This window comes from Fringilla coelebs, assembly GCF_963513975.1.
Source record: "Fringilla coelebs genome assembly, chromosome: 1".
NCBI classification, from domain to species: Eukaryota; Metazoa; Chordata; class Aves; order Passeriformes; family Fringillidae; genus Fringilla; species Fringilla coelebs.
Window position 1 is genome coordinate 17,468,113 of NC_140028.1, and position 24,935 is coordinate 17,493,047.

The 24,935-nt window shown below is 34.7% G+C and overlaps 1 protein-coding gene across 3 annotated transcripts in view; it reads left to right on the forward strand.

Moving 5' to 3' along the window:
- Window positions 1-24,935, forward strand: part of CSMD3 (CUB and Sushi multiple domains 3) — a gene marked incomplete at both ends in the record, with an annotated part of 576,542 nt that overhangs the window by 526,822 nt on the left and 24,785 nt on the right. For all 3 annotated transcript variants that reach the window (XM_084217912.1, XM_084217913.1, XM_084217914.1), the window contains 6 exons: window positions 2,123-2,308; window positions 5,115-5,288; window positions 11,015-11,197; window positions 12,757-12,933; window positions 16,227-16,406; window positions 20,075-20,248. In XM_084217912.1, the coding sequence (XP_084074038.1) occupies window positions 2,123-2,308; window positions 5,115-5,288; window positions 11,015-11,197; window positions 12,757-12,933; window positions 16,227-16,406; window positions 20,075-20,248 (1,074 nt within the window). The remainder of the gene's footprint in view (window positions 1-2,122; window positions 2,309-5,114; window positions 5,289-11,014; window positions 11,198-12,756; window positions 12,934-16,226; window positions 16,407-20,074; window positions 20,249-24,935) is intronic.

Here is a 24,935-nt window from a genome sequence, read left to right on the forward strand (position 1 = left end):
TTGGTTTTGTCCCATAAATTTTTCATATAAATTCAGTGCACTTGCTGTTATACTTATAATATATATTTAATACTTATATATTTACAACTTTGTTGAACGTCTAGCTTCTTAGCCAACTATAATAATTGTGGAAAACTATTGAAATGGTCAAAGTTCCTTGTATTTTGCTTCAAGTGGTCATTACTCCTGAAGAATGAAAAAATTCTTTTCATTACTTTAAATATATGCTTAGTAACATGAACATGGACAACATTCTCAGGCACATGGTGTGACTCTTAGGGCTGTCCTGTGCAGAGTCAGGAGCTGGACTTTAATGATCCTTGCAGGGGGAAAAACAGAAAAAAAAAAAGAAAGACAGAAATATATCAGGCTTTCCTCCTGGAAAAGAAAAATATTTAATATTGATCATCAATGTAGCTAACAAATTGTTCTGTCCTTTACTGTTTAAGAAGTCAATGACAAGCAGAAAGCTATTTTTGTCCTTGTGAAAGGTATGTTTTCTAGACTTGTAGTATCAATATTTGAGACCTGCTAGAAGAAGCACACAAGCAGACTACAATATTTAGAATAGTGGCTAGAGAGGACATGAGCCATAAAATGACTACATTAAGTTATTTAGGTAGGAAAAAGGTTCTTAAATTGTATCTGGCAATACCGTTTTTCCTTTGCAGATTACAGAGCTTTTCACCATATTTTAACAATCTCATATACAAACATCCATGCATATTTATCTCTGAAATTTAACAAATATGAATGCAGGTCCTGCACCTGGGGAAGGAAGAGTAACTCCTGTAACCCCAGGCACCAATACAGGCGGGGGGTGGAAAACAGCTCTGCAGAGAAGGACCTGGGGTCCTGGTGGATAACAAACTGTCCACAAGCCCAGCAGTGCCCTTGTGGCCATGAAGGCCAGTCTTGTCCTGGGGTGCGTTAGGAGGAGCACTGCCAGCAGTCGAGGGAGGTGATCCTGCCCCTCTCCTGAGCCCTAGTGAGGAACATCTGGAGAACCTGGAGTCTATCCAGCAGAGCGCTACAAAGATTATTAGGGACGGGAGCGTGTCTCTTACAAGGACAGGCTAAGGGAGCTGGGCCTGCTCAGTCTTGAGAAGAGGTGACTGAGAGGGGACTTCATCACTGTCAGTAACTGCAGGGAGAGTGTCAAGAGGATTGAGCCAGGCTCCTCTTGGTGGTGCCAAGTAAAAAGATGACACGGAATGGATAGGAATTGCACAGGAAAATCCACCGGCATATATATGGATTTGCACACGGGTGTGTGCAAGTGCATGAATATAAACATGCAATTGATTATAAGGATGTAGGGATAATAATTTTTATGGGAACTTTGGTTTTCTAGAAAAAAAAATTATTCACTTTGAATAAGTGATGATGTGTTTCCTTGACCAGAGGAAACCATATGAAGACTGTTAAAATAATCTTCATTACCCCCAAAATAAGTATTATACTGAACTCACAGGTAACTCTAAAACACAAAAAAGGGGGGAAAATCCATATTCAGAAATTTTCAAAAATATAACTTTTTAAGTGCCAAGGATTCAAAAAATTCATCAGTATGCTTAACCATTAAAGTTAACCTCTATTTTTAAAAGCTCCTACCCACTTGTTGGGATATGTTCTTATACTGTCAGATTCACCACAGTCTTGCCTAACTGACCTTGTGCCCTTTAGCTCAAAACATCTGTCTTAAAGGTGATCCATTATCAAAATGTTGGTATAGGAACATAAGTATGTTTGCTTTTCTGTGTATGTTAGACCAAAATCACATCTAGCCCCAAAATATGTTTCTATTTGTGGACAATAGTGTGTGCCAAGGCAGGAATATAAATTTATTTTATTGGTATGTTCAGTAACTTTTAGTAGCAAATAATTTTACAGTATTATCAGACTATAAAGAAGCATTTCCTTTTATTTGCTCTGGATTTAACATCTTCTGGCTTTAGTGTCTCATTGTTTCAGTTCTTCTTCCTAATTCACTACCATTTTATAAAAAGTTAGGGTATATAAAACCAGAAACACATTGGATATTTCTTATACAAAGAATAGGAGACCATTTTAGTAGACTGTATTAGTATGGTTCTCAAGTCTGTGCTCTTTTTCTTTTTAGTGGTCAATTGTTCTGATCCTGGAATTCCTGCAAATTCTATAAGAGAAAGTAAAATCGAACATGGAAATTTCACATATGGCACAGTGGTATTTTATGACTGCAATCCTGGATATTTTTTGTTTGGCTCTTCAGTTTTAATTTGTCAACCAAATGGCCACTGGGACAAACCTCTACCTGAATGCATTAGTAAGTAGATAATGAGTTTGCTTCTACAAAGAATGTGGACTAGACAAGGTATTATTTTATACAACATTTTCGTCAGTCTCATGACAGCAATTACAATAATCATAGCTATATACATGTGTGTGTGTGGTACTGATGGAGGATCTCAGTAGCTGCTGAAATAGCAGTTGAATTATTCTTGTCTGTAGCAAATACCATAGAACACTTATGAAATGCAATAGCCAAACAAACATCTCTGACTGCTCCAGCATAATAATCTCTGATAGCAGAGATGCAAGGTCAAAACCTGTCCGTTCACCAGTAATAGCATTCAGAACACCTAAGATGCCCTTTGGATAGTCTCCTCACTTTACCACACTAATAGATGTACCTGAACATTATATTCATACACAACCTATTAACTAAGTCAAGTGGATCAACACAAGTAGATTTTTATTCTGGTTTGTCATGAACAACTTTCTAACTGTGATGCAGACATAGCCAGAGATGTTTCTTAGACTTTTAATTGGCTGGGACAGTTGATTTACCTGGTTCTCTATTAGTCTGTGAAAACGGTTTTGTTTAGGATCAACATTTTTCACTGAGGAAGGCTTCTTTTCTAGAGATTGAAGGTGAAAGGTTCCTTATTCAGGAATCATGGGGTGGTATTTGCAATACTGTAGCTATTTGTTCTCAGGAGGCTTCACCAGTTCTACTATCACCTTTCAAAAAAGAAGAAAAAAACCCCACCTTTTTTCTTATTAGTGATAAAAAATTCAGTCATGGAACTTGTCCCTTTCTTTGATGGGATAAGTAGCTTGATTGCAAGTGATAGTTAAAGCAAAGTGCCTGTTGGTCACAAGTTTAATTTAAAGGCAATATTACCATTTCAAAAGGAGAAATATTCCTTGATAGTAAAGTATCTCCAAACAGAAAATAATTTAAAGGTAAAGTTGCAAAGATTTCTTCCTTCTACATTTGTATTTTAATCTCTTAGTCATTTTTATCTGAATTGTCACAAGTAATTTAATAATGCAGCCTTTATTCTTTTTTTAAAAGAGCTTTGGGAGTAAAAGTGATATATGTACTTTTGAAAGGGTATCTTCTGCTTTATTTGTCATTTTTAAGAGGGTCAGTGAATTTTACCTATGTGGTATCCATGACATTTTGTAATCATAAGCATACCTAGTTTTTAAGAGCCTTTTTTTAAGAGCTTCTGGAGTGTTTTGCAAATTATTGCTGGAATGAAACTCCTTACAATGGTGTGTATTGGTAACAGAAGGAGTAATGGTTTAAACTAAAAAGAGTTTGTTTAGACTAGATATAGAGGGTTGTTTTGTTTTGTTTTGTTTTGTTTTGTTTTTAATGACGGTGGTAACATAAAAAGGAAGAAATAAGTATTAGAAAAAAAAAGAAATTCAATCAACTTCTCATATGAAATCCCAGACTGAAAACATTAATATCAAATTAAATTTTGTAGAATGCATAATCATATTAAGGGTAATATTAAGGGTGCTATAATTTTTAAAGTCAACCATTAGGGATGCAAGACATCTAGATATAAATGTAAACAGAAAAGTGTGTACAGGAAAGCCCAAAGGTGGAAACTGTAGGGTACCAGTATTAAGTTAACTGTGTCCTGTATGACATCTGAATAGGGCAAAAGAATCAATCAAGAATACTACAGATAACAAAATATTCTGAAAAACGGTGAATGTTCTTCACAAGATAAAGATCTCATTTTGTTGAAGCCTGCATGAACAACATTCCTTTTTCTTGATGATGTTCTAAGTTTTCATTCTCAGCAATTATCCATAACTGATAGTAGATTTTAGTTAGAACCAATTGATTAAAAAAAAATAACATGCTGACAACAAGTGCTTGTTATGTGAAGTTGACTATTCTGGCTGTTTTACTCAAAGTCCCTAAAGTAGAATAGTCACAGGGGTCAGCGACACTAGGTAGGAATCAAAGTTGGTCATAAGCTTAGCACATTCCTAAATCCTTAGTGATCCTGTCAGGAAGGTTTTGCACCGTGAAGGTTGGACCTTTGGAAGAACATGTCATTAAATTCAAATCAGTATATACATAAATGAAAGCTCTAAGATCATAACAATAATTTAAGAGAGAAAAATTGCCATATATGATTTTGGTCTTACACTGTATTGTACAATCATGTACACTGTATTGTACATCATTGTACTGCTGCAAGTATCTGAAATGTCATGGAATTGAACACATCCTCAACCCTGATCAGGTTTCTGATCTGGATTTTTCTTTAATAAAAAAGTCCTGCTGAAAATAGCATTTAATGCAATGAAATTTTGATAAAAACTACAGTTGTATGATTTAGCAGCTGGTTCTACTACACTGATATTTGCAGCTCTAATTTGTAAGTTTCATGGCACATAAATACAAATATCTCTGGCAAAGATAATCTACATACCATGGACAGATGTGAGATAAGAAATCAAACATCAGGCCTAGATTCATTTTGTGTACTTAGTGGATTGGTTTATGAAATTTTTTGGTGTATGAATTTTTGTGCATACAAGGTGTGTGTATGTGATCATGGCATAAAGATCAACTATGTGAAAGAGTGGTTTTGAACATCAATATATGTATCTTAAATATCTTTTTTTGACACCTCCAAACATTTCTTTCACAGCTTTTGGTCTGAAGAATATTTTGCATTCTAATCCCATGATCTTCCCCCAAACCCTAAAAATGTTAACCCCTTCACAAAGTTTATGCGCGCAGTTATGAAAACTAAAAATTGTGTGATCAGTGATAATAACCTTCTTTTATCTGCAATAATTATGCATTGTAGTGATTGACTGTGGACATCCTGGAGTTCCTCCAAACGCGGTCCTGTCTGGAGATAAATACACCTTTGGTTCTACTGTTCATTACACCTGCACGGGGAGACGGTCACTGTTGGGGCAGGCATCTCGCACATGTCAGCTAAACGGGCACTGGAGTGGATCTCTTCCTCACTGCTCAGGTAATATTTGTGAGTTAAAGACTCTATCCTGAAGTTGTTTTAAATATGTTTGGATTTTTTCAGAAGGCCATTTAAAAATCTGAAAAATCATGTATAAAGCTGAAGTACCAACTCAGTAGAAGTAAATAGAAGTAAAACCAAAGTAAGCATAAAGTATTAGCAAGAAAACAGTAGAAAAAGTAGACTTTCTTGGTGGCACCTAATATGAACAAGAAATTTCACATTCAGTTGAGCGTTAACAAAAACAGTTTGCTTTGAAATTTTTTTATGTGATTTCTGGCAAGCATGTTAATTTCTTCAGCAAAATCTTGCAACATTTTCTCGTCAAGATGATGGGTTAATTTTCTAAAATTTTTCTTTTAACTTGCAAAATGTCTACTGGCTTGATGACACCTCAGATATAACTTGATTGTGTAATACATCCATCTGTAAAATAAGGTCAGGTGGGTTCCACATAATCTCAAGACAGGATGCTCAGTTTTTGAGGGAACATCATCTAATCCTTGTAATACTTTAGTCCTCACTGAAGTCAAGATGTTTTCTGAAAAACTTATTAGGAATATTGTATTTCACAACTTCATTTTGATTCACTTTAAAAGCAATGATCTAGTGAAAACCAGAAATCCAAGTCACACACTAATTTGGGATTTGATTAAATCCATTTTTTATTGCAAACTATGTAAGCAAATACTCTAATGAAGGTTAACCATGTTATCAATTTTAATTCTCAGTAAATACTGGTGTAAGTTCTTTCTTGTCCTGCATAAGTTTCATAATTTAATTAAAAAAATCAGGGGAGTTTTGAATCTTACTTAAACCGATGTAATTCAGAGAACTTAGACACGTTTAATGGCAGAAAATTATAAGAAAATAAGTTACATGTTTTTCTTAGGTTAGATCTATGTTAAAACTAGAAGTGAAAAATAACTGATGTGCAAGACTGACCATGCTCTGCTAGTTTCATATTCAAAATCCAAGGTTATTTAGAGTATTAGTAAATAATAGCATCATAGAATAGTGGAAGTCAGAAGGACCTTTACAAATCTAGTCCAACCTCTGGTTAGAGGTAAGGACATCTTCCACTAGCATCATAGAATGATTTGTGGTGGAAGGGACCTCCAAGGATCATCTAGTCCTCCCTCACTGCAATGAGAAGAGATGTGTTCAACTAGATCAGGTTACTCGAAGTCCTGACCTTGAATGCTCCCAGGGGTGCTGCATCCACAAGTTCTCTGGGTAGCCTGTTCCAGTGACTCACTGCACACATTGTAAGAAATGTCTGTTTTAAGCCCAATCTAAATTTAGCCTCTTTCAGTTTAAAATTGTCCCCTCTTCTCCTGTCACTACAGACCTTGATAAAAAGCCACTGTATATCTTTCTTTTATATTTTATGTATTGAAAGGCCACCATGGGGTCTTCCGGAAGCCTTCCTTTCTTCAGGTTGAACAGCCCAAAATCTCTCAGATTTGTTGCCCAGCAGACGTGTCCTCCCAGCCTTCTGATCATATTTATAAAATTCCTCTGGACCTGCTCTAACATTTCTTTTTTTCTGTTGCATTATAAACCTCAGAAATGGATATCATAGTCCAGGTGGAGGTCTCACATACTCAAAACCTTTTTTTTTTTTTCTCTCCTTCCCGTATTTCTTCAGTGTAATCTGTCATAAGCTGATTATCAGCTGCAATTTCAGGATACAAAATTTTACATCCCAAGGCACAGACATAGTTGATGATTAATATGAAATATTAAAATAGGGCTGCTTGGTTAAAATATTGCATTAAATTCTAAAGTGTTGAAAGAATTTTTCAGTATCTGAACTTTCTCCGGCAAACTTACAAGAACCTAGAATGTGACAAAACCCAGAAAAATGTACACCTAATTTAATCTTTAAAATTTCTGTTAATAAAGCAGAAGGAAATTTGCCATAATGAAGCAAAGATCAAGTTCTTATAATCTGTAATTTTAAAGGTACGCACTAGAAATCAAACTTTAATGTAAAATAATCGTATTTAATAAGTAATGATATATTTATGTATTTGCAAATTTGAACTATTTTAATAAAAAGTGGTTTTCCAGCTAGCATAAATCCATATTTGTTAGGGGGAAAAAATCCTCTAAGGCTACTTATAATTTTTTATAGTGGTAATAAGAAAAAAAAATTTAAAAATCCAACTTGTGAATTGCAAAAATAATTTAAGAAATAGACAAACCTATCAATGAATACTACCTAAAAATACACATGAAAATATCAAAGCAGCCCTACTGGAAATAGGACTATTCTATAGTACTTCTCCTATTAAATTAGTGCTGAAATATCTTGGGATATTATGAGGGATCTGCATAATTTTTTTTAAATTATTGTTTTTCTACCTACACATAGGAAACTCTAATCAGATATAATTATTTTTTCTTAATACATGAAGAAAAATTTCCTTGACATAGGAACATTTAAATGTTAATCATAATTAATCAAATTGTACAGAATAAAACCCCTTTTTTCTTTAACGTTACTGTACCCAACTATAATTCTTAGTAAAAATTTGAGATTTTGTTTTCAAAGCTTATATCTGAAATGCTTTCTCATAATGACATAATTTTCAGTTTCTGACACAGAATTAATATATTTTGCATCTAAAATATGCTAAATCATCAGCTTTCGTTATTAGCCTTTAAATTGGTTTCTTCATGTTAATTTATATTAAAACATTAAAATTTGCATGATTTTTGATATTATTGATAATATGTAATATAGAATATGTATCTGAGAAAAGATACAGCATACTTGTCCTTCTAGTATATGAAAAAGAATTTAAAAAGAAAGCCCTAATTCAGTGAACATAAGGTAACTAAATTTTGTAACATCATCCTTATGACAGTTTCTTGTCACATGACATTGAGCTAGAACGAGTTTTCATGCCCCATTGATATATACTGGCATTCAGAAATAGTTTTCAATCATCATCTGCATATCAGATGGAGTCAGAAGTTTTTTGCAATGTAGAATTCCTCATAAGTGCAGCAATGGTTGTAAATAGTCTAAATATCCTCCATTTCATCAAGATTAAATATCAACTGAGAATTTGCTACACATGTGAGTGAAGGATGGCTCAAAACTAACAGTAAAAACAATTTAGTTGAGTCTGCATGAAGTAATAAAAATATGCTCTCTTAGACTTCATCACAGTCTGCAACTTCCTCATGAGGGGAAGAGGAGGGGCAGACACCGATTTGTCTCTGTGAGTGGCAGGATCCGAGGGAATGGCCTGAATCTGTGTCAGGGGAGGTTTAGGTTGGATATTAGAAAAAGGTTCTTCACCCAGAGGGTGGCTGGGCACTGGAACAGGCTCCCCAGGGAGGTGGTCACAGCACCAGCCTGACAGAGCTCAAGAAAGGTTTGGACAATGCTCTTGGGCACATGGTGTGAGTCTTGGGGATGGTCTGTGCAGGGCTGGGAGCTGGACTCGATGATCCTTGTGGGTCACTTCCAACTCAGTTTATTCTGCGACTCTTTGATTCTATCACATCTGATGTGATTAGTCATTTAGAAAAATTATTTCTGTAACCTTCAATCAAAAGAGCTGGTGGTTACCCTTCCTAAAATAAAAAGCCTAATAGTCCATAGTAATAATTAGGCATTAGAAAAGAACACATGATTTCACTTAGAAGAAGAATATGTGATTTCTATTTGGCATAGCAAATAACCTATTTTCATTTTTTCATCATAAAATTCTTTTAGGCATAATGTTAAATAACTTGCCAAAAACTGAGCTGTTATTATGGAGACTTTACAAGTGTAGAATGATGACTAGGCCTTGTTCCAATTTTGTCAAAGTCTAACTAAATACTACTATAAAATGTAATATACAGATTCCCAAAACAACAAAAAACAGCCTTGATCTAGTAATTTTTTTTTTAATGATTTCAAAAATATGAAGCAGACTTTTTTTCAAACTAGAGGGTGGTTAAGTCCAAGGTAATTTATGTCCAAGGTACTTACCTAAGTACCTTGGACATAAATTATTTTGAAAGCATATGAAAATTTTTTGCTATAATTTGGAACTATTTGCAATTTCTTTTTAAACAGGACTGGCAATCTGCTTTACTGATCTGTGTCACATAATAAAATGGGTAAACAGAGAACAGCCTAACTTCTCAGGCTGTGATTTTGAAGTAGACAGCCAACCCTTTTACTTACTTGAGTGCATTTGTTATTTATGAAATAATTTTAATACATAGTACCATGTACTTCTTAGACATAATGGACTAAACCAAGTATTTACTCTTGCACCAAAGTTTTCAAAGCAAAGGAAGCTAGTTCTACTCTTCTGCCTTCACTATTCAATTCTAAACAACTTTTGTCAGTAGGGAGTTGTGTCCAACCCTTCACTCCCCACAGCATTTTTTAGATAAATACAGTGCCAAGCAAGGCAGCAGAACACTTGTTTTTCTCTGCATGTAAGACTCCAGGGTGGTAACTTCCCAGAGAACACCTCTCCAGTGAGGTTGGTCTTTTTCATATTTAGAGTTTGCAAATCTGTTTACTATTTCTTTGTAAAAAATGCTTGTATTACTTCTATTTAAGTTTAGACAAAGCCCAGAAAATCTGCAGATTACAGATTACAGATTATATACATAAAAAGAATAATTCTTTCTACCTGATTCTTGAAATATTTAATCTTTATTTTAAATAGTGGAACTAACTACAAAGTAATGCAGATTTTCTCGCAAAAATATTGGTATGTTTGACATATTTTTTGTCTAGAAAACATTCATTTTATTTGCGAGTTGCTAGAAAAACAGATGGGCTACGGGGAAGAAACCACAACAGTGGAGCTCCAAGAATTCTAGAATTCAACTCTTCAGTAATGAAACTCAGGAATATATTATACCTTCATCTCTTTTTACACAGAAAACTATCTTAAAGTTGTCTTAAAAAATAAAGAAGATGATCCTAAGTAATTATTAAAAGATTCAAACAAATGAGCTAATGCTCATATCACGTGTTACCTAGATCTTCCTAAAAGTTCTTACATAGTTATAGACTTAGACATATAAACTTAGATATTATTATTACTTTTTCTTGTTATCACTATTATTGTGTTGACTATTCTAACATTTACATATAACAGGTAGCATTCAAAATTATTAATTTATTTGTATATAAATGGAAACATATTTACCTTTAACCCTGTATCTTAGAATTTTCTGAAACAATCTGACGGAGATTTAAGCAGTTTTGAATTGACATTTCAACATTTCTAGAATTCAGGAAAATACTTTGTGTCTGTTTCAACTCTGGTGACATCATGAAACTAAGAAATATTTTATGAACACTAGTTATACACAAGAAAATTGTCTTTGCAATCAGGACCTTGGTTTTCCTCAGAATTCCTTATTTTAAAATGAAAAATTACCAAGGTTTTTTGCTTGCCTTTTCCCCCCCTATTTTATTTGATAATTCTGTTATCAAAATTTTAGCATGGTATTAGGAGAATTTGAGAAAATTATAATTCTCCTTCTGCATTTCTACAAAATAAGTATAAAAAATTAGTGCAGGATCAAGTAATTTTGCAATTATAGAGACTCACACCCACTGATATATATGGGGATTTAAAAAAAATTTACATGTTTATAAATTTATTTATAAAAACATAGAGACATGTTTATAAATGCAGAATCATAATAATACTTCATAATTATTCTAATCTTTGTACTCTAAAATCTAGGTGATACAGCTGGTTCTTGTGGTGATCCAGGTATCCCAGGCCATGGGTCTAGGGAAGAAAACAATTTTAAAATTAAAAGCACGATACATTTCAGCTGTGATATTGGATATATCCTGCATGGCTCAGAAGAAAGAACATGTCTGGCAAATGGAAGCTGGACAGGAAGACAACCTGAGTGCAAAGGTAAATGAAAGATCCCCTCAAATTTTAAATTGTGTTTTTAATAGTGTTGATCAGAAAACCAATTTTGCATTCTGCGGTAAACAGGGTGCAGTCATTTTGGACCAAAAAATTTTTTTAAATAAGTTTTTGCACAATAGCAGTGGCTTGGCATCAGGTGACAAATTTGAAACCAGTTCCTGGCATGCATGAAACTGCATGTTTACAGGTTTTGAGGAAAAAAAAATAGATAAACCTTCAGAAGTCAATTTTTTTGATGAATATTTTTTCACTTAAAATCTCAGCATAACCTGTCATTTAATAACAACCATATAACACTTGAATTTCAGACAAAAACCCCAGTTTTAGGAAAAAGTCAGGATTTCTTTAGATTTATTCATCTATGTATAAATGGTTGACCTAAAATTTCATTTAATAATACTGTTGACATTATTTTTTTTCAAGAGAAAACAAAATGCTGAAACAAGTTAATTTGTAAAATAAAATTCTGGAAATTTCAAGGTAGACAAATTATCATAAAAGAAAGCTATAAGAGGATATTTCTGAAGAATCCTTTATTGCCTAAATTACCTTGCTTTGGAATAGGAAATAATTCCCAACAGATTCTTTTGCAAAACAAAGTGTGTTGAAAAGAAGAAAATAATTTGAGAACCCGTACTCTTATTTTTTACTTTATTGTTGTTGACTGTGTTATCTGTATGAAGGAGTAATTTAATTTTAAAAACTTGCTTCATAAACTGGTTTTGTAATATCCTTTCTGCTGAATGATTGTCAAATTTACACTACATTAGAAATATAGTATATATGTGTGTGTGTGTGTATATATAGATATTTATACTGGAATCAAAAGGGATATGCTTTGCCCAACTGTACCATCTTCTACTTTCCTTTGACTTTATCTAGTATAGAAATAAATCAGCTCTTATATATTTTAAGATAGTTTTGATGATATTTCTTTCTTGAAATGATAAATATAGTTCACAGATAAATGTAGGTGTTTGTAGTGCATGCACAGGTATATTGTTCTAGTTTAGGTCATATAGATTAGATATATATATATGTAATCATATAAGAAAGACCCATTCAAATTCCCAAGTTGAACATTAAAGAACTGGGATACATCAGGATTCCACCCGCCTCTGACGTTGACTCCATTCAATGCTTTGAATTAGGACAATATTTTGTTGATGCTAGAAACACATGATTCAAATTAAATCTACAAATATAATTGTTGATCCATTTTGGTTTTTTTATAGTTGGAAGGGTTTTTTTTTTTTTGCAGCTAAACGATCTTCTCACTAATGCAGATTATAAAGCAAAATTTCTAAGTTTTGTTTTTCTACAAACCAAAGAGTAAAAAATAGTAATTCATGCACACGTTTTTTTATGGTACAATACACCTTTTCAGTAGGTGGGGAAACTTTATATTTTTAAGGACAAGAGAATGGACGGATTTCTACCAAGTAATACTGCTGGAAGTAGGACTGTTCCTGCTCCAATTTTCCCCATTTCAGAAATCACCTTTACTACATTTTGAAAATATTCCACATTTTCCTTTATAGCTGTGCAGTGTGGTAATCCAGGAACAACTGCTAACGGAAAAGTACTTCGTATTGATGGGACTACATTCTCTAATTCAGTAATTTATTCATGCATGGAAGGATACATTCTTTCTGGATCATCTGTAAGACAATGCACTGCCAATGGAACATGGTCTGGATCCTTGCCAAACTGCACAAGTAAGACACATTTCTAATGACTAATCTTTGTTTTTCCTCTCCTCCGAAAATAAAAAATAAATTAAAATATAGAAGTCTCATGTCAATAAATTTTAAGCTTTTTCTTGCACTACTTCTTACATAATTTTGTATGCTAATTAGTTTTTAAAAATATAATGCTATGCAAATGTGAAGAATATGGTCTTTTAAAGGCAGAGTGTAGTAAAATGTGTAGACTCCTGTTTCAGTTTAAGGGAGTTGTATGGTTACATGATCTACCTACTTTAATTCTTTACTAGTATGTATGTTCAATCTTGTTTATGTTTTGTGATATGACATATCCAGACATTTTTTATTTTAGTTGCATTACTTCGCCTTGAAAAATTACCACTATAATATTCTGTTCTTCCAGAGAGTAGAAAATAAAAACCATGTAAAACACTTGAGGATTCTTTTCATAGTGACTCCAAGGTCAAAACTGCTGTCCTATTTTGACATATCATCTTCTGTTTGGCCTCTTCATTAACCTTAAAACTCCTTTGGCTACCCAACCAACAGAAGCTATTACCGCATCCCTAACATTCATAATGAGCATTTTGCAACACTTTATTTTCAAGGCCATCTGTTCTTTCTTTATTGCATGTCCTAGTTCATCTTTTAGTAGCAATTATGAAAATTTTACATTTATATGATGCAGGAGACTGCCTATCATTTTCAAGAAACATATCCTCATCAGAGGTATAGCAAACTGGTTTTTAAATTTTGAACACACTTAGAGCAACCCAATTAGAAGCCAAAAGCTAGATCATAAAACTTGTGGTTTTAAATCCATCTTTGATGAATTTTTGCAGTCATAAAACCTGAGAGCCCAGTATTTTTGTTTATTTATTATTTTAAAAATTGGAATGAGAATCAGATTAATTGCACCAAAGATAAAGGTGGTTTGTGATGTCAACTGCATCTGCATTTTTTTCTTGTATTTTAGAATAGCATTTTACTGAAATACCTGACAAAACAGTCTTTTCAAGACACATTACTCAGGTAGAAACATTGGATTTTAACTTGAAATTTGTTGACAGAGGAAGTATCATAGTAAAACAAAGAGAGGGAGATTCAGGATATAACACTTTTGTTTAGTCAAGGTGTTATCAAAATTTAGGGGGTTTAGAGCTGACACTGTAAGAAGAGAATAGCATAGATAATTTTATGCTCCTTTACAGACTGGGAGCATACCATCAAACAAGACTGACCCGTGTGCAACATCAGCCCTAGACCATAGCAAGCTACAGTAAGATTTTCTTAGAAAGAAACAACCCTACCATTTCTGCAGCCAAACAGAAACATCATTCTCATGAGAGCTTCTTGTTTCATTGCTCAATAAAAAGCAAGGCTGTGCAGTCAGCAAGGTGCAATCGCTGAGTGCCTGCAGCAGGTCTGCTGCTGGGAGCTGGCTGAGGCAGTGCCCCGGCAGGAGATCTGTGTGGCACAGCACACAGAAGGCCAGGTGGCCTCTGAAGGCCACCCTGGCTGTGCACCACAGGTCTGGGGCTCCCCAGCTCCACCCTATTGGGATTCACTGGCTCCCAACAGGAAATGCTCTTCTGGTCAGCATCACTCACAATTTAAGATGATTTTGCCTCAATAGTGACTTGAGTGAAAGTGGTCCAACTGAAATGAAACAAAGATTAGAGGAAAAAAGGATAAAGGCATTAGCTTTATATTTAATTCAGTCAAAACAATAGTATATCTTTGCAAATTTTAAGGATTATTTTAGTAAAGTTTACACATTAAGGATATTAAATGGAATATTTCAAATAAAGTAAGTTTCAGAGTATTTGAAAGTACATGCATAAATAAGAGAAACAGTTCTGTCTTTCCTAGTTCTATCTTATTTGAAAAGTGACCAAGAAAAATATATGTTTAGTTTTTAAAACATTTGAAATTACTATGTTACTAAGTAAGCTAAAATAGGCTGATCTCCAGTTTTCTTTATCAGTACATTAGCTACTTGTTTTCTTTATCAGTACATTAGGTTCCTTTGCAGTAATTCAGATAACGCTGTGGTATGTTTAATAGTCTCTTCTAAATACATACAGTGATTGCATGGTACATTTTAAGATTTGATATATGCTGTGTAATTAGTACCTCCTCATTGAGACCAAGGTAAACTGTTGAGAAGGTAAGCTCTATATATATATATATCTTGGATTCTTAGGTCCTGAGTTATTGGGTCAAGGGACTTACACCACAAATATGTAGTCATGGATTTTTGTGATTTTGGAGATCCAGATCCAGAAAGGGTGACATTCACATCAGCCATGCCTTGGCAGTGAGTTACAAGTGGCCAGGACGTGTACTCTGCTCAGGAAACCGCTTTTCACATTTTCCCAGAAGAAATAGCAGTGCTGTAGGGCGATTTTCAAATTTTCTATAAAATAAACCATAAAACACATGGAATGCTGTGTGTGAATGCTATTTTGTGTGAAATAGATTTTTTCCCTTGTCACTTTTTTAGCATTGCCACTTTCTCTAAAAGCTGTTTCAGAAATTGATAGATCCATTTGACCAGATCTGAGGGAAACTTACCTGTTTTAGCACTATTCTCAGATTACAATGATATAAAACTTTTTATTACTCCTTATGAGTATTTTATTTCATTAGGAAATGAAATTATCTCCTGACAGTAGAAGTCATAAGAGGTTTTACAACCACTCCCACACATTAAAGTACTATAGACCTAGTTTTTATGTAAGCCATAGCCCATGTTTGGGGGTCACCTGAATATTCTCACCTGTTTATGTGCATGGCAAATATGTGAGCATTTATAAAGTGGGAGGCTTTTGCAGGCATATATTTAAAATTTTCCAGATTTTGTTTCCTTTCAGAATACCATAGAAAAGTAAATTAAGTGATGAGCATCTACTTTTTTAATAATTAAACTGAATTGATAGGAAAATTTTAGCATATCCAAGGGTGGTAATGGCATATATATTATTTTTTTGCCTTTTTTTTTTTTTTTTTTATTTGCAAACTTGAACTTTTTGTCAATACAAATTGTACAATCCTTTACTACTACTGTTGCACGAAAGTATTCATGTTCTCCAAATATAACTGTTACATAGCTCCACATATGTTTGACAGCTAATTAGGATGGCATATCTTCATCTTCTCGTGGTGGAGATAAGATTTATGTTACTATTTTCTCCCTTTTTTCCCCAATCAATGCCTAGTTTTGTCATGGTTTTTTTTTCCCCTCACATATAGATAAATCTCACTTAAATTTTAAAATATGTTCCTCAACTATTTACTTGCAGTTATCAGTTGTGGAGATCCAGGAGTCCCAGCCAATGGCATGAGATATGGTGATGATTATGTTGTTGGACAAAATGTTACTTATATGTGCCAACCTGGTTATACAATGGAAGCAAATAGTTCCGTAATTCGCACTTGTACTAGCAATGGCACGTGGAGTGGAGCAATCCCAACATGCAAAGGTACAACATTTATTTTGCTTGTCAGCTATTTCTTCTATGACATTTACCTACGCTGTACATTGTAAATGGTTAATTTATTGTGTAGTTCCACAGAAATCAAAACTTACTTTTAGTATGAATACATTGAATTGATTTATTTGGCTGCAGAAACGATGACTTCATATTTTACTTCTTATCCCTTTTATATTTCTACAAGCACAATGTACTGAACATTTTTTTGTAGTTCTGCAGTATACTTTAGTACTTTGCTGAATGGTTAGACTTGTTAATTGCAGTTAGGATGTCCTAAGTGACCATATATATGTCTCTGCTTTTGCAAACAGAACTCTCAAACATGTAAAAGACACCTCTGGGAAAGATCTAAATATATACAGACTGAACTTTGTCAAAGGCAAATTAATCTGAATTGCTCTGTCTATAATACTAAGATTTTAAACCTGATTCCTCCTTTATTAGACAGGTACCTTTAAGCATCACCTCACTACAAAAAGACTAAATTGCTCTTACAAATTTCCCAATAAAGATTTTTCTGCTTCATGGTATTTTCTCTACTGTGGAAGTTGAAAGGATTCATCTCAAGATATTCCTTCATCTTCTTCAAATTGCATACCTGATTTTTATGTTTTTGGGGTTTGTTGTTGTTGTTGTTGTTGTTGAGTTTTTTTGTTATAGTTGGGCTTGGGGTTTTTAATGTTAAAATTTAACCCTGTTAAAATTTTAACAGCAAAATATCTGAACAAAAAATCTGAAACTAGAAGATAAACTTATCTGTATCATCAAAAATATTTTCTCTGGGAAACTCCCTTGCTCAACACTAAAACAAGTTCTCTCAAGAGTGATTTTTCTCTCTCCCTGATACTACATCTGTAGAAAAGTAGCATTACCATTTGGTATATTCTTTCTTGGTTCCCACTAAGTACGTCTGATCTCTATTCTTTCAAAACTTAGTTGCCTACCTTTGTACTTTTTCTTTTCCATCTTCCTTCTGTTTCATTTTAAGGAAGCAAAGTAACATACCTGCTAAGCAGTTCTCATTTTCCTCCCATGAATTCATGTCAAACTAGATGAAATTAATTTCAAAGCTCGACCACATTTGCAATTACTTTTGTTGCTGAACACAGTTTTCCCAGTATCTTACCAAGTCCAGTTTAATTCTAATTCACCTTTGACAATATCAATTTTGAAGTTATTTTCCTGACACATTCTTAAAGATGTCAAACATTGAAACCCTTTTGACATTTTACTTTTTTTTTTGCTATTTGCATTGTGCTCATAGATAGCCTCAGTTTCAACTAAAAAAATTGTTTTAAGAACTGAAGATTGAACATAGTGGTCATATTGACCAAGAGTCTGTCTGTCTCCAGGAGTGACTGTAAGTCAACAGCTAGAAGATCATAAGACAGAGCAAGTATTTTTTATAAAGTGTCTCAGACTCAAATTATTATGGTCTACAGGATACCTAACTGGGACCAGAAGATCTAACTCTGATTTGACTCAAGCAGAATCATACAAAGGAAGAATTTTACTGTCAATTTTAAGTTTGAGTTTTTGATTCTTTCTGATTTTGGATCATACATATTTAAGGCTTGTATAAATGCTGATTAATAGTCCTATGAAGAATCTCTAGTGCTCGCAGAATTTCATTTTATTTTACATTAGTTTGAGTAAGTACACTAGGCAAGTTAATATTGTAATTAAAATAATATAGAATATGCAGTAGTGTTAAATGTATAAAAAATAGTTTTTACTGTCAGAATGAAGTGCCAGGGTCCTTTGGTACTATTTAGTTAAAATAATTGGAAAATGAACTGGGCAGAAAACACATGAATAATTGTCACTGTGCCATTGAAAGAGAAGATATAAATACTGCTCTGCTATGCCAAATTGGAAAAGGATGCATGTTCATCTGCAACTAAATATTCAAATATTCTAACATTGTCTTTTTTGCTGGCTTGCATTTGTAATACACTTGTAGTTCTTAAACTGAGAATGTCATGGTACATATTTATGTCTAAGTCTGATGAAAATAGAGAAACATTCTGGCTTGTTGCTAGGTATTGTTTTGTTTTCCTTTTCTCACCCTAAAATTCTGATGTTGCATCTATTTTCTTCTACTTCTCTTTCTGAAGTATTAACCAATATTTCCTCCCTTATTAGTCAGCTCAGAATTTAAAATATACAGACCCTTTAAAAAAATTTGTGAAGCTCTTGGAGATGAAGACAGAATTCTGCTGTTAGAGCACTTATTTTTAATTCCTTTTTTAAAACATCACAGAAGTGTGGCAAAAGCTATCATGTCCTTTTCTGGAACAAAACTAGGGTCCCAAAATCTAGATTTGATTTACTGGCTGGCAAAGGGTTACTTGATACTAGTATTCTCAAACAGCCATGAATGCTGATGTAAAGTATTTTTTTGGTCTACATAACTGAGATTCTCTCAATGAAGAGAATAATAAGCATGTAGAAAGGGTACCTAGTGAACCCTCTGCAGGTTGCATTCAAATACATATTACTCATCACCTAGTACCTCTGGATTCTTTTAAGCCTCTAAGATGACAGCTGTTCTAAACATTAGTTTAAAGATTATGGGTGCAGCATTTAACTTCCTCCATTATTGTGACCTGTGTGTTCTCTGCTCAATTTTTAATCACCACATCTCATCTATCCCAACTGGCTTTACCAGATTAAATTGTATTAGATTTTTTTTGCTTTCTTTCTCTTTTGCCAGCACAGTTTGCCCTTTTTTCTACCTCCTTCATTCTATCAACTTGGTCTAAATTTCATCCTTTCCCTTTCTGATTCAGGTTTTCTTTCATTTAATTTCCTTAATACTTTTTCCCTTAAGCTTTCAATTAGCAATTGTCTGTTACTATATCACTATCCAGTGAAAAACACCTTTATCTTCTTTGCAACATATGTTATCTCTTTATTTCTACTGCCTTCCTGTACTGTTTTTCAATCCTCTGCCCTACAACCAAATAGAAGTTGTTTCTATTTTTTCTTAGGAGGCCTGGCAATTACAAAATATACTGAAATACTTCTTGGCCTTCTTAGAGGTCGCAATACTAACAGTTTCAAGGAATTGCAAATCCTTACATTTTCTCCCTATTACCAGCAACTAGATGCTTTTTTTGGTGATTAGCTACTCACAAAGCAAATAGTAACCAAACTGTGCAACTTAGAAACAGGTTTTAAGTAATATTTTGGAACAGTTATCCTGGAATTTCATCCCTAGATGTTAAATCTAGCAAATGCCTAAACTGGTCAACAGGAAAAAATATTTCATTTTTGCCTCACTAATAAAATATGGTTGTACTCTATGTTGTCTTAACAAAGAAAAAAAAATTGTAGTAGATTACCAGACAAATCTTAAATGTCATACACGTCATAGTTTCCATACTGATTTTTAGGTAGTCTTCCTATTTGGTTTGATGCAGCATCCTGGTTTATTTAAGACACTTCATCAATCATCTGCTGCCTCCTAAATGAAGGAAATCAGACATACTAACTTCAGGAAATGTGGCAAGAATACAGTGAGAAAGATAGCATGCCCTGACTGTATTGTCCTCTAAAAAAAGGTGAAATTAGCCCATATGGTTCTTCTAGTAATTGTGTACACCAGGGATATTTACAGCAGCTGGCCCTAATTATTTTGAATATTATTGCAGCTGTTACCTGCCCAACTCCTCCGCAGATCTCTAATGGAAGGTTGGAAGGAACAAACTTGGACTGGGGATTTAGCATTAGCTATGTCTGCTCTCCAGGATATGAACTCTCTTTTCCTGCTGTTTTGACTTGTGTTGGGAATGGAACATGGAGTGGTGAAGTTCCTCAGTGCTTACGTATGTATTCACACCATAGTCTGTATATTGCTGTATTATGGTTTTTTCCTCTTTGAAGTTTTCACTTTTTTTCCCTCCCTCCCTCCCCCAGTGGCTCAATTAATTTCAAACCTGGGATAATTACAATCCTTCTAAAAATTTCTAAAATTTTCCAAAATTTTAATCTTACTCGTAGATTGAGAAGGTCATGGGAATATCTGTAAATCCTATGTGAGCATATATGAGTCTTAAGACACAGATGCAAAATAAGTCAATATTACAGACATTGTGTACAACATAATCCAAGGCAATTCAAAATTAAAAGGTTCTGTCTTGTTTTCAGATCCAACTACATATGTGATAAGCTAACTTTCATTATAATCCCTTTTATTTCCTCATATTCATCCTAAACTTCCTGTGATGTCACAGAGAAATTTTTCTGGCTGTAATGTTGACTAGACCTTGGGTGATTCTGTGACAATTATCTATTTTTCACCCTGCAGTAAATTAACCAGTATATTTTATGCAATAAATTTTATTAATCTGAAAGTTATAAATAACATTGGTGGATTCTTGTATTGCTAAAAATTTCATTACAGTATCCAGTCCCATTCATTAAAAGTGATTGTGATTTTTCTGAGAGATATTCATTGATTGCACTGAAGAAGGAGGTTTTGTAGTTATTTGAAGAATAATTATACCACTCTGTAATGGTCTTCAAAAAGGAGTCTAGGAGTCTAACTGAAAGAAGATCATATCTTATTCATGGCTTTACAGTCTCTGAAATTTAATTTGAACTTTCCAAGTAGCTGTGTTTGCCAGGTACCTTGCTAAATGTTGCAAAATGCACTTCTCTTTTACTATTTTTTTTTCATTTTTCATCTCTCCCTGTCAAAGATTTTCTCTATTTTGGCTGTATCCCAGTACCATGAAAGCATATATAGACCATCTTTTCTTTTACTTTTTTTTCAAGTATATTCTCATATCATAAATTTCTGACTGCTGATGAAACTCTGTGTTCCAGAGGTGGAGCATGATGAAAGGCATTTTTCTGAAAGAAAAAGAGTAAGACCCCTATTTGTTGCTTAATTTCTCTATGTAGAGCTCTTCTTGAGTCCACCATACTGTGAATATCAGAGACTACGAAAAATTATTTTCATGATTTGTTCTTGATTGAAAAATGGCGTCCTTCATTCATTTTTGGATACCACAAGCTATTTATGATTTTTAAAGTTGGAATACTCAATACTCTGAAAAGTGGGCTCTACCTTTAAACTTTTTAAAAGGTATATTTAGTACAGAATGCAGCTTGGGAATTAAAGGCTATTTAATGCAGATTACATTAACTGGATGTTGTTGATGTGCAATGGTTATCCATTGGCCTGCAAGAGAAAACAATTGGCAGCCAGTGCTTGTTGAAGAGCTTAAGCTAGTTGCCATCTGGCAGAAATGAAGGGGAGCTGGTGAAAGTCATTCTCAATAAGCACGTCCTGACATCAGAAATTTATTTCCTAACTTGTTTCCATAGAGCCTGTAGCTGAAGATGTGCAAGGTACAGTTATGCCATAGAATAATTATTCAGAATGGAATATGACTGTGTCCTTGGTTGAGTATTTATCATCTATGACACAGTAAATTTGTTTGCTTAATTACTCATGCAGTAATTTCAGTATTGCTGGTTTTATAAGTTTGGCAATAGGTGGCAAAAATGTAAACCTATAGCAAAAAATTCCAAACTGCAGATATAACTTCAAATCATAGAATTATCACACAATATAATGAATTGGAAGAGACCCATGAAGATCATTGAAGTCCAGCTGCTGGCCCAGCACAGAACAACCCAAAGAGTTGTACCCATGTACCTGAGAGCACTGTTCAAAGATTTCTCAAAACCTGTCGGGCTTGGTGCTCTGACCACTTCCCTGAGGCTGTTCCAGTGTCCAGACACACTCTGGGGGAAAATCTTTTTCTTGATTTACAACCTAAACCTCCCTGACCTTCATATCATCCCTTGGGTCTTGTCACTGGTTACTACACAGAAGAGATCAGTGCCTGTCATTTTGCTTGTGAAGAAGCTGAAGATCTCAATGAGGTCTTACCACAGTCTCTTCTCCTCTATGCTGAGCAAATCAAGTGACCTCAGATACTCCTCATGCGGCTTCCTCTCAAGGCCCTTCACTGCCTTTGCTGCCCTCTTTTGCACACTCTCTAATAGTTTTACATCCTTACATGGTGTCACCCAACAGTTCACACAACATTTAAGAGAAGTCTGCCGCAGTGCAGAGCAGAGTGGGGCACTCCCCTCCCTTGCCCAGCTGGTGATGCTGTGCTGGATGCCTCTGGGACAGGGCTGGCTCTCCTGGCTGCCGGGGCACTGCTGGCTCATATTCAACTAGTCACTAAGCAGGACCTCCAGGTCTCTTTCTGCAGTGCTGCTCTCCAACAGTGTTTTCCTATTCTGGATGTACATCAGGGTTGTCCCATCTGTGTGAGTAAGCTCTGGTTGGCATATTGGGTCCTCTGATTCCTTCAGAGGGGTTCACCTATGCAAACCACCATTCTTTTTATTTGATGTGGTCATGATGCAGGGGGTAGGTTATTTTGGCCTCCAATTCCAGAAGGCCCTTAATTTGCATCTTAGGTTGTCAGTCCATTTGGTTCCTGGGCCTCATACCCATTGTATTAGGGTACCTGGGAAGATGAGGCAGGCTGGGAAGGATTTTCCTGTCCCCGCAAGTGGTAACCTACTTCCATTTCCCCTCCTCTTTTAGATCCCCTCCTTCTTCCTGGTGATGAGAGGGTAGGGGATCCTTTGTTTCTTGTGTCATTGTTGGCTGGTGCATTCATCTCAGGGATGGTAGAATATGATACCACAAGTCGGTCTCCTTGTCTGATGCTCCTCAGCCCGAATGCCTTCTCAAGAAGCTCAGTCATCAGGCTGAGCATCTCCTCTCCCTGGGCACATTGTGGACAGGTGTGCTCACTGCTGCCGTCAGACGTTGACAAGAAGTGTGCTGTTAGTCAGTTAAATTTCTTCTAAGAATGAAACGAGGCTCACAGTCTCAGTGCTCTCAGAGTCATTAGGAAAATATTTCCATCAAGAGTGGAAACACTCATAAAACTTCCAGTTCACTGCAACTTTAGTCTATTCTGTAGTCACCTGTTCTAGTATCAGAGGGAAACTGCTGTGTTTTACATCATGTGATGCATGGTTTCCATCCTTACTGATATAAGAGGAAGAAATTCAGTAGATATTCAATGACTAGGTCAGCTTGACTAAGTGGTAGGGTTTCCTTAGTTTAGAAGAAAATAATAAATTTACCAAACCCTCATTTCTGAATGTGAGAATTGTTTTTCCCATCAGAGTTGCTGTTACTTCGTTGGTGCAAAGAATTGTTAGGAGACAATTTCAAGTCCCTGTGTAAAAAATTTGTGTTTCGTGTATTCTCAAATTAGGACACAGAATTTTCTAGTGAAAGCATAACAACCATGATCTGTCATTCACCAATGAAGTACACTGTGTGCCCACTATGTGGCACTACCCCCAATCCATAGATCTTTTCAGAATTTGGCCCATAATTCTGCACACAGTCCCCTGTCACCTAAAATGATGAAATTGCATGTATTTCTGGTATGTTACAGATTTAGCACTTTTTCTTCACCAGTGTGGGTGGGCATGGATTTCCCATAGAGTCAGTGTCTGAGAAAAGAAGCAAGGAGCAGGAACATTTCATGTGAGCAGGTCCTTTGGAAAGCTTAAAACATGAGTGACAAAGATAGATACATTACAAATGTGCTTTGAAGATTGTTGTTTGAGAGATGTAATTTTAATTATGTTTGTAAATGAGAAAGATGGAGTGCAAAATTCTACTGTCTGTACAGCATATCTACTTAGCAACATTATTGAACATGTACAGGTTAGGGGGCTATAATATTACTATTATTTTTATTACACTATTTTCTGTCTGATATGAAATTAGACTACACAATACTGGAATTCATGGAGTGTCATGGAATAATATAGTCTGATGACAGAGGGTTTGCCATAGCTGATTTAATTTCCTGGGTCAGGTATTCAAACTCCAGCTTCTGACATTTTTCAGTACTTCATGCTGCAGAAGAAGGCCAGTAAATTTGCTAACAGTGCATTTACTCAATTATGACACACTATAGACATAAGGAATCCTTAGGTGATAGGAATAAGGTAAAAATATCCATTTAAGAACATATTTTTATGAGTGAAATTTATCCTAAAACAGTTTATTAGTATCTGACTTTTAGATTGCTACAGAAGTTTCTTTATTATGGGGTGGTTTTGGTATTTCATTATTGTTAACTGTTCTAACTTTCAAGTATTGTACTTCCATAAATACTACATTTTGCCTTTCAGTGAATGATGAGGCAACAGGACTTTATGACTCCTAAAATCTATCTGCTGAATCTTTTAATCACACAAAAATGTTGAGCACTGGGTAGGTGTCAAGACAGCAGGAGAGGAGGGAAGATTGACATGCAAGTTTGATACACTCTTTGATTGCTCTGTAAAGATTTTCAGACTGATGTGTTTTGGGGCATGGAGGAATTGAGACTATTTGGACTTTAATAAAATAAGTTGTCAAATTGATATGTTAAGTGTGAGGTACTGATCAAGCACATTATATAGTCATTTTAAACAACTATCAAAACAAGTACAATCTAGCAGACTAAA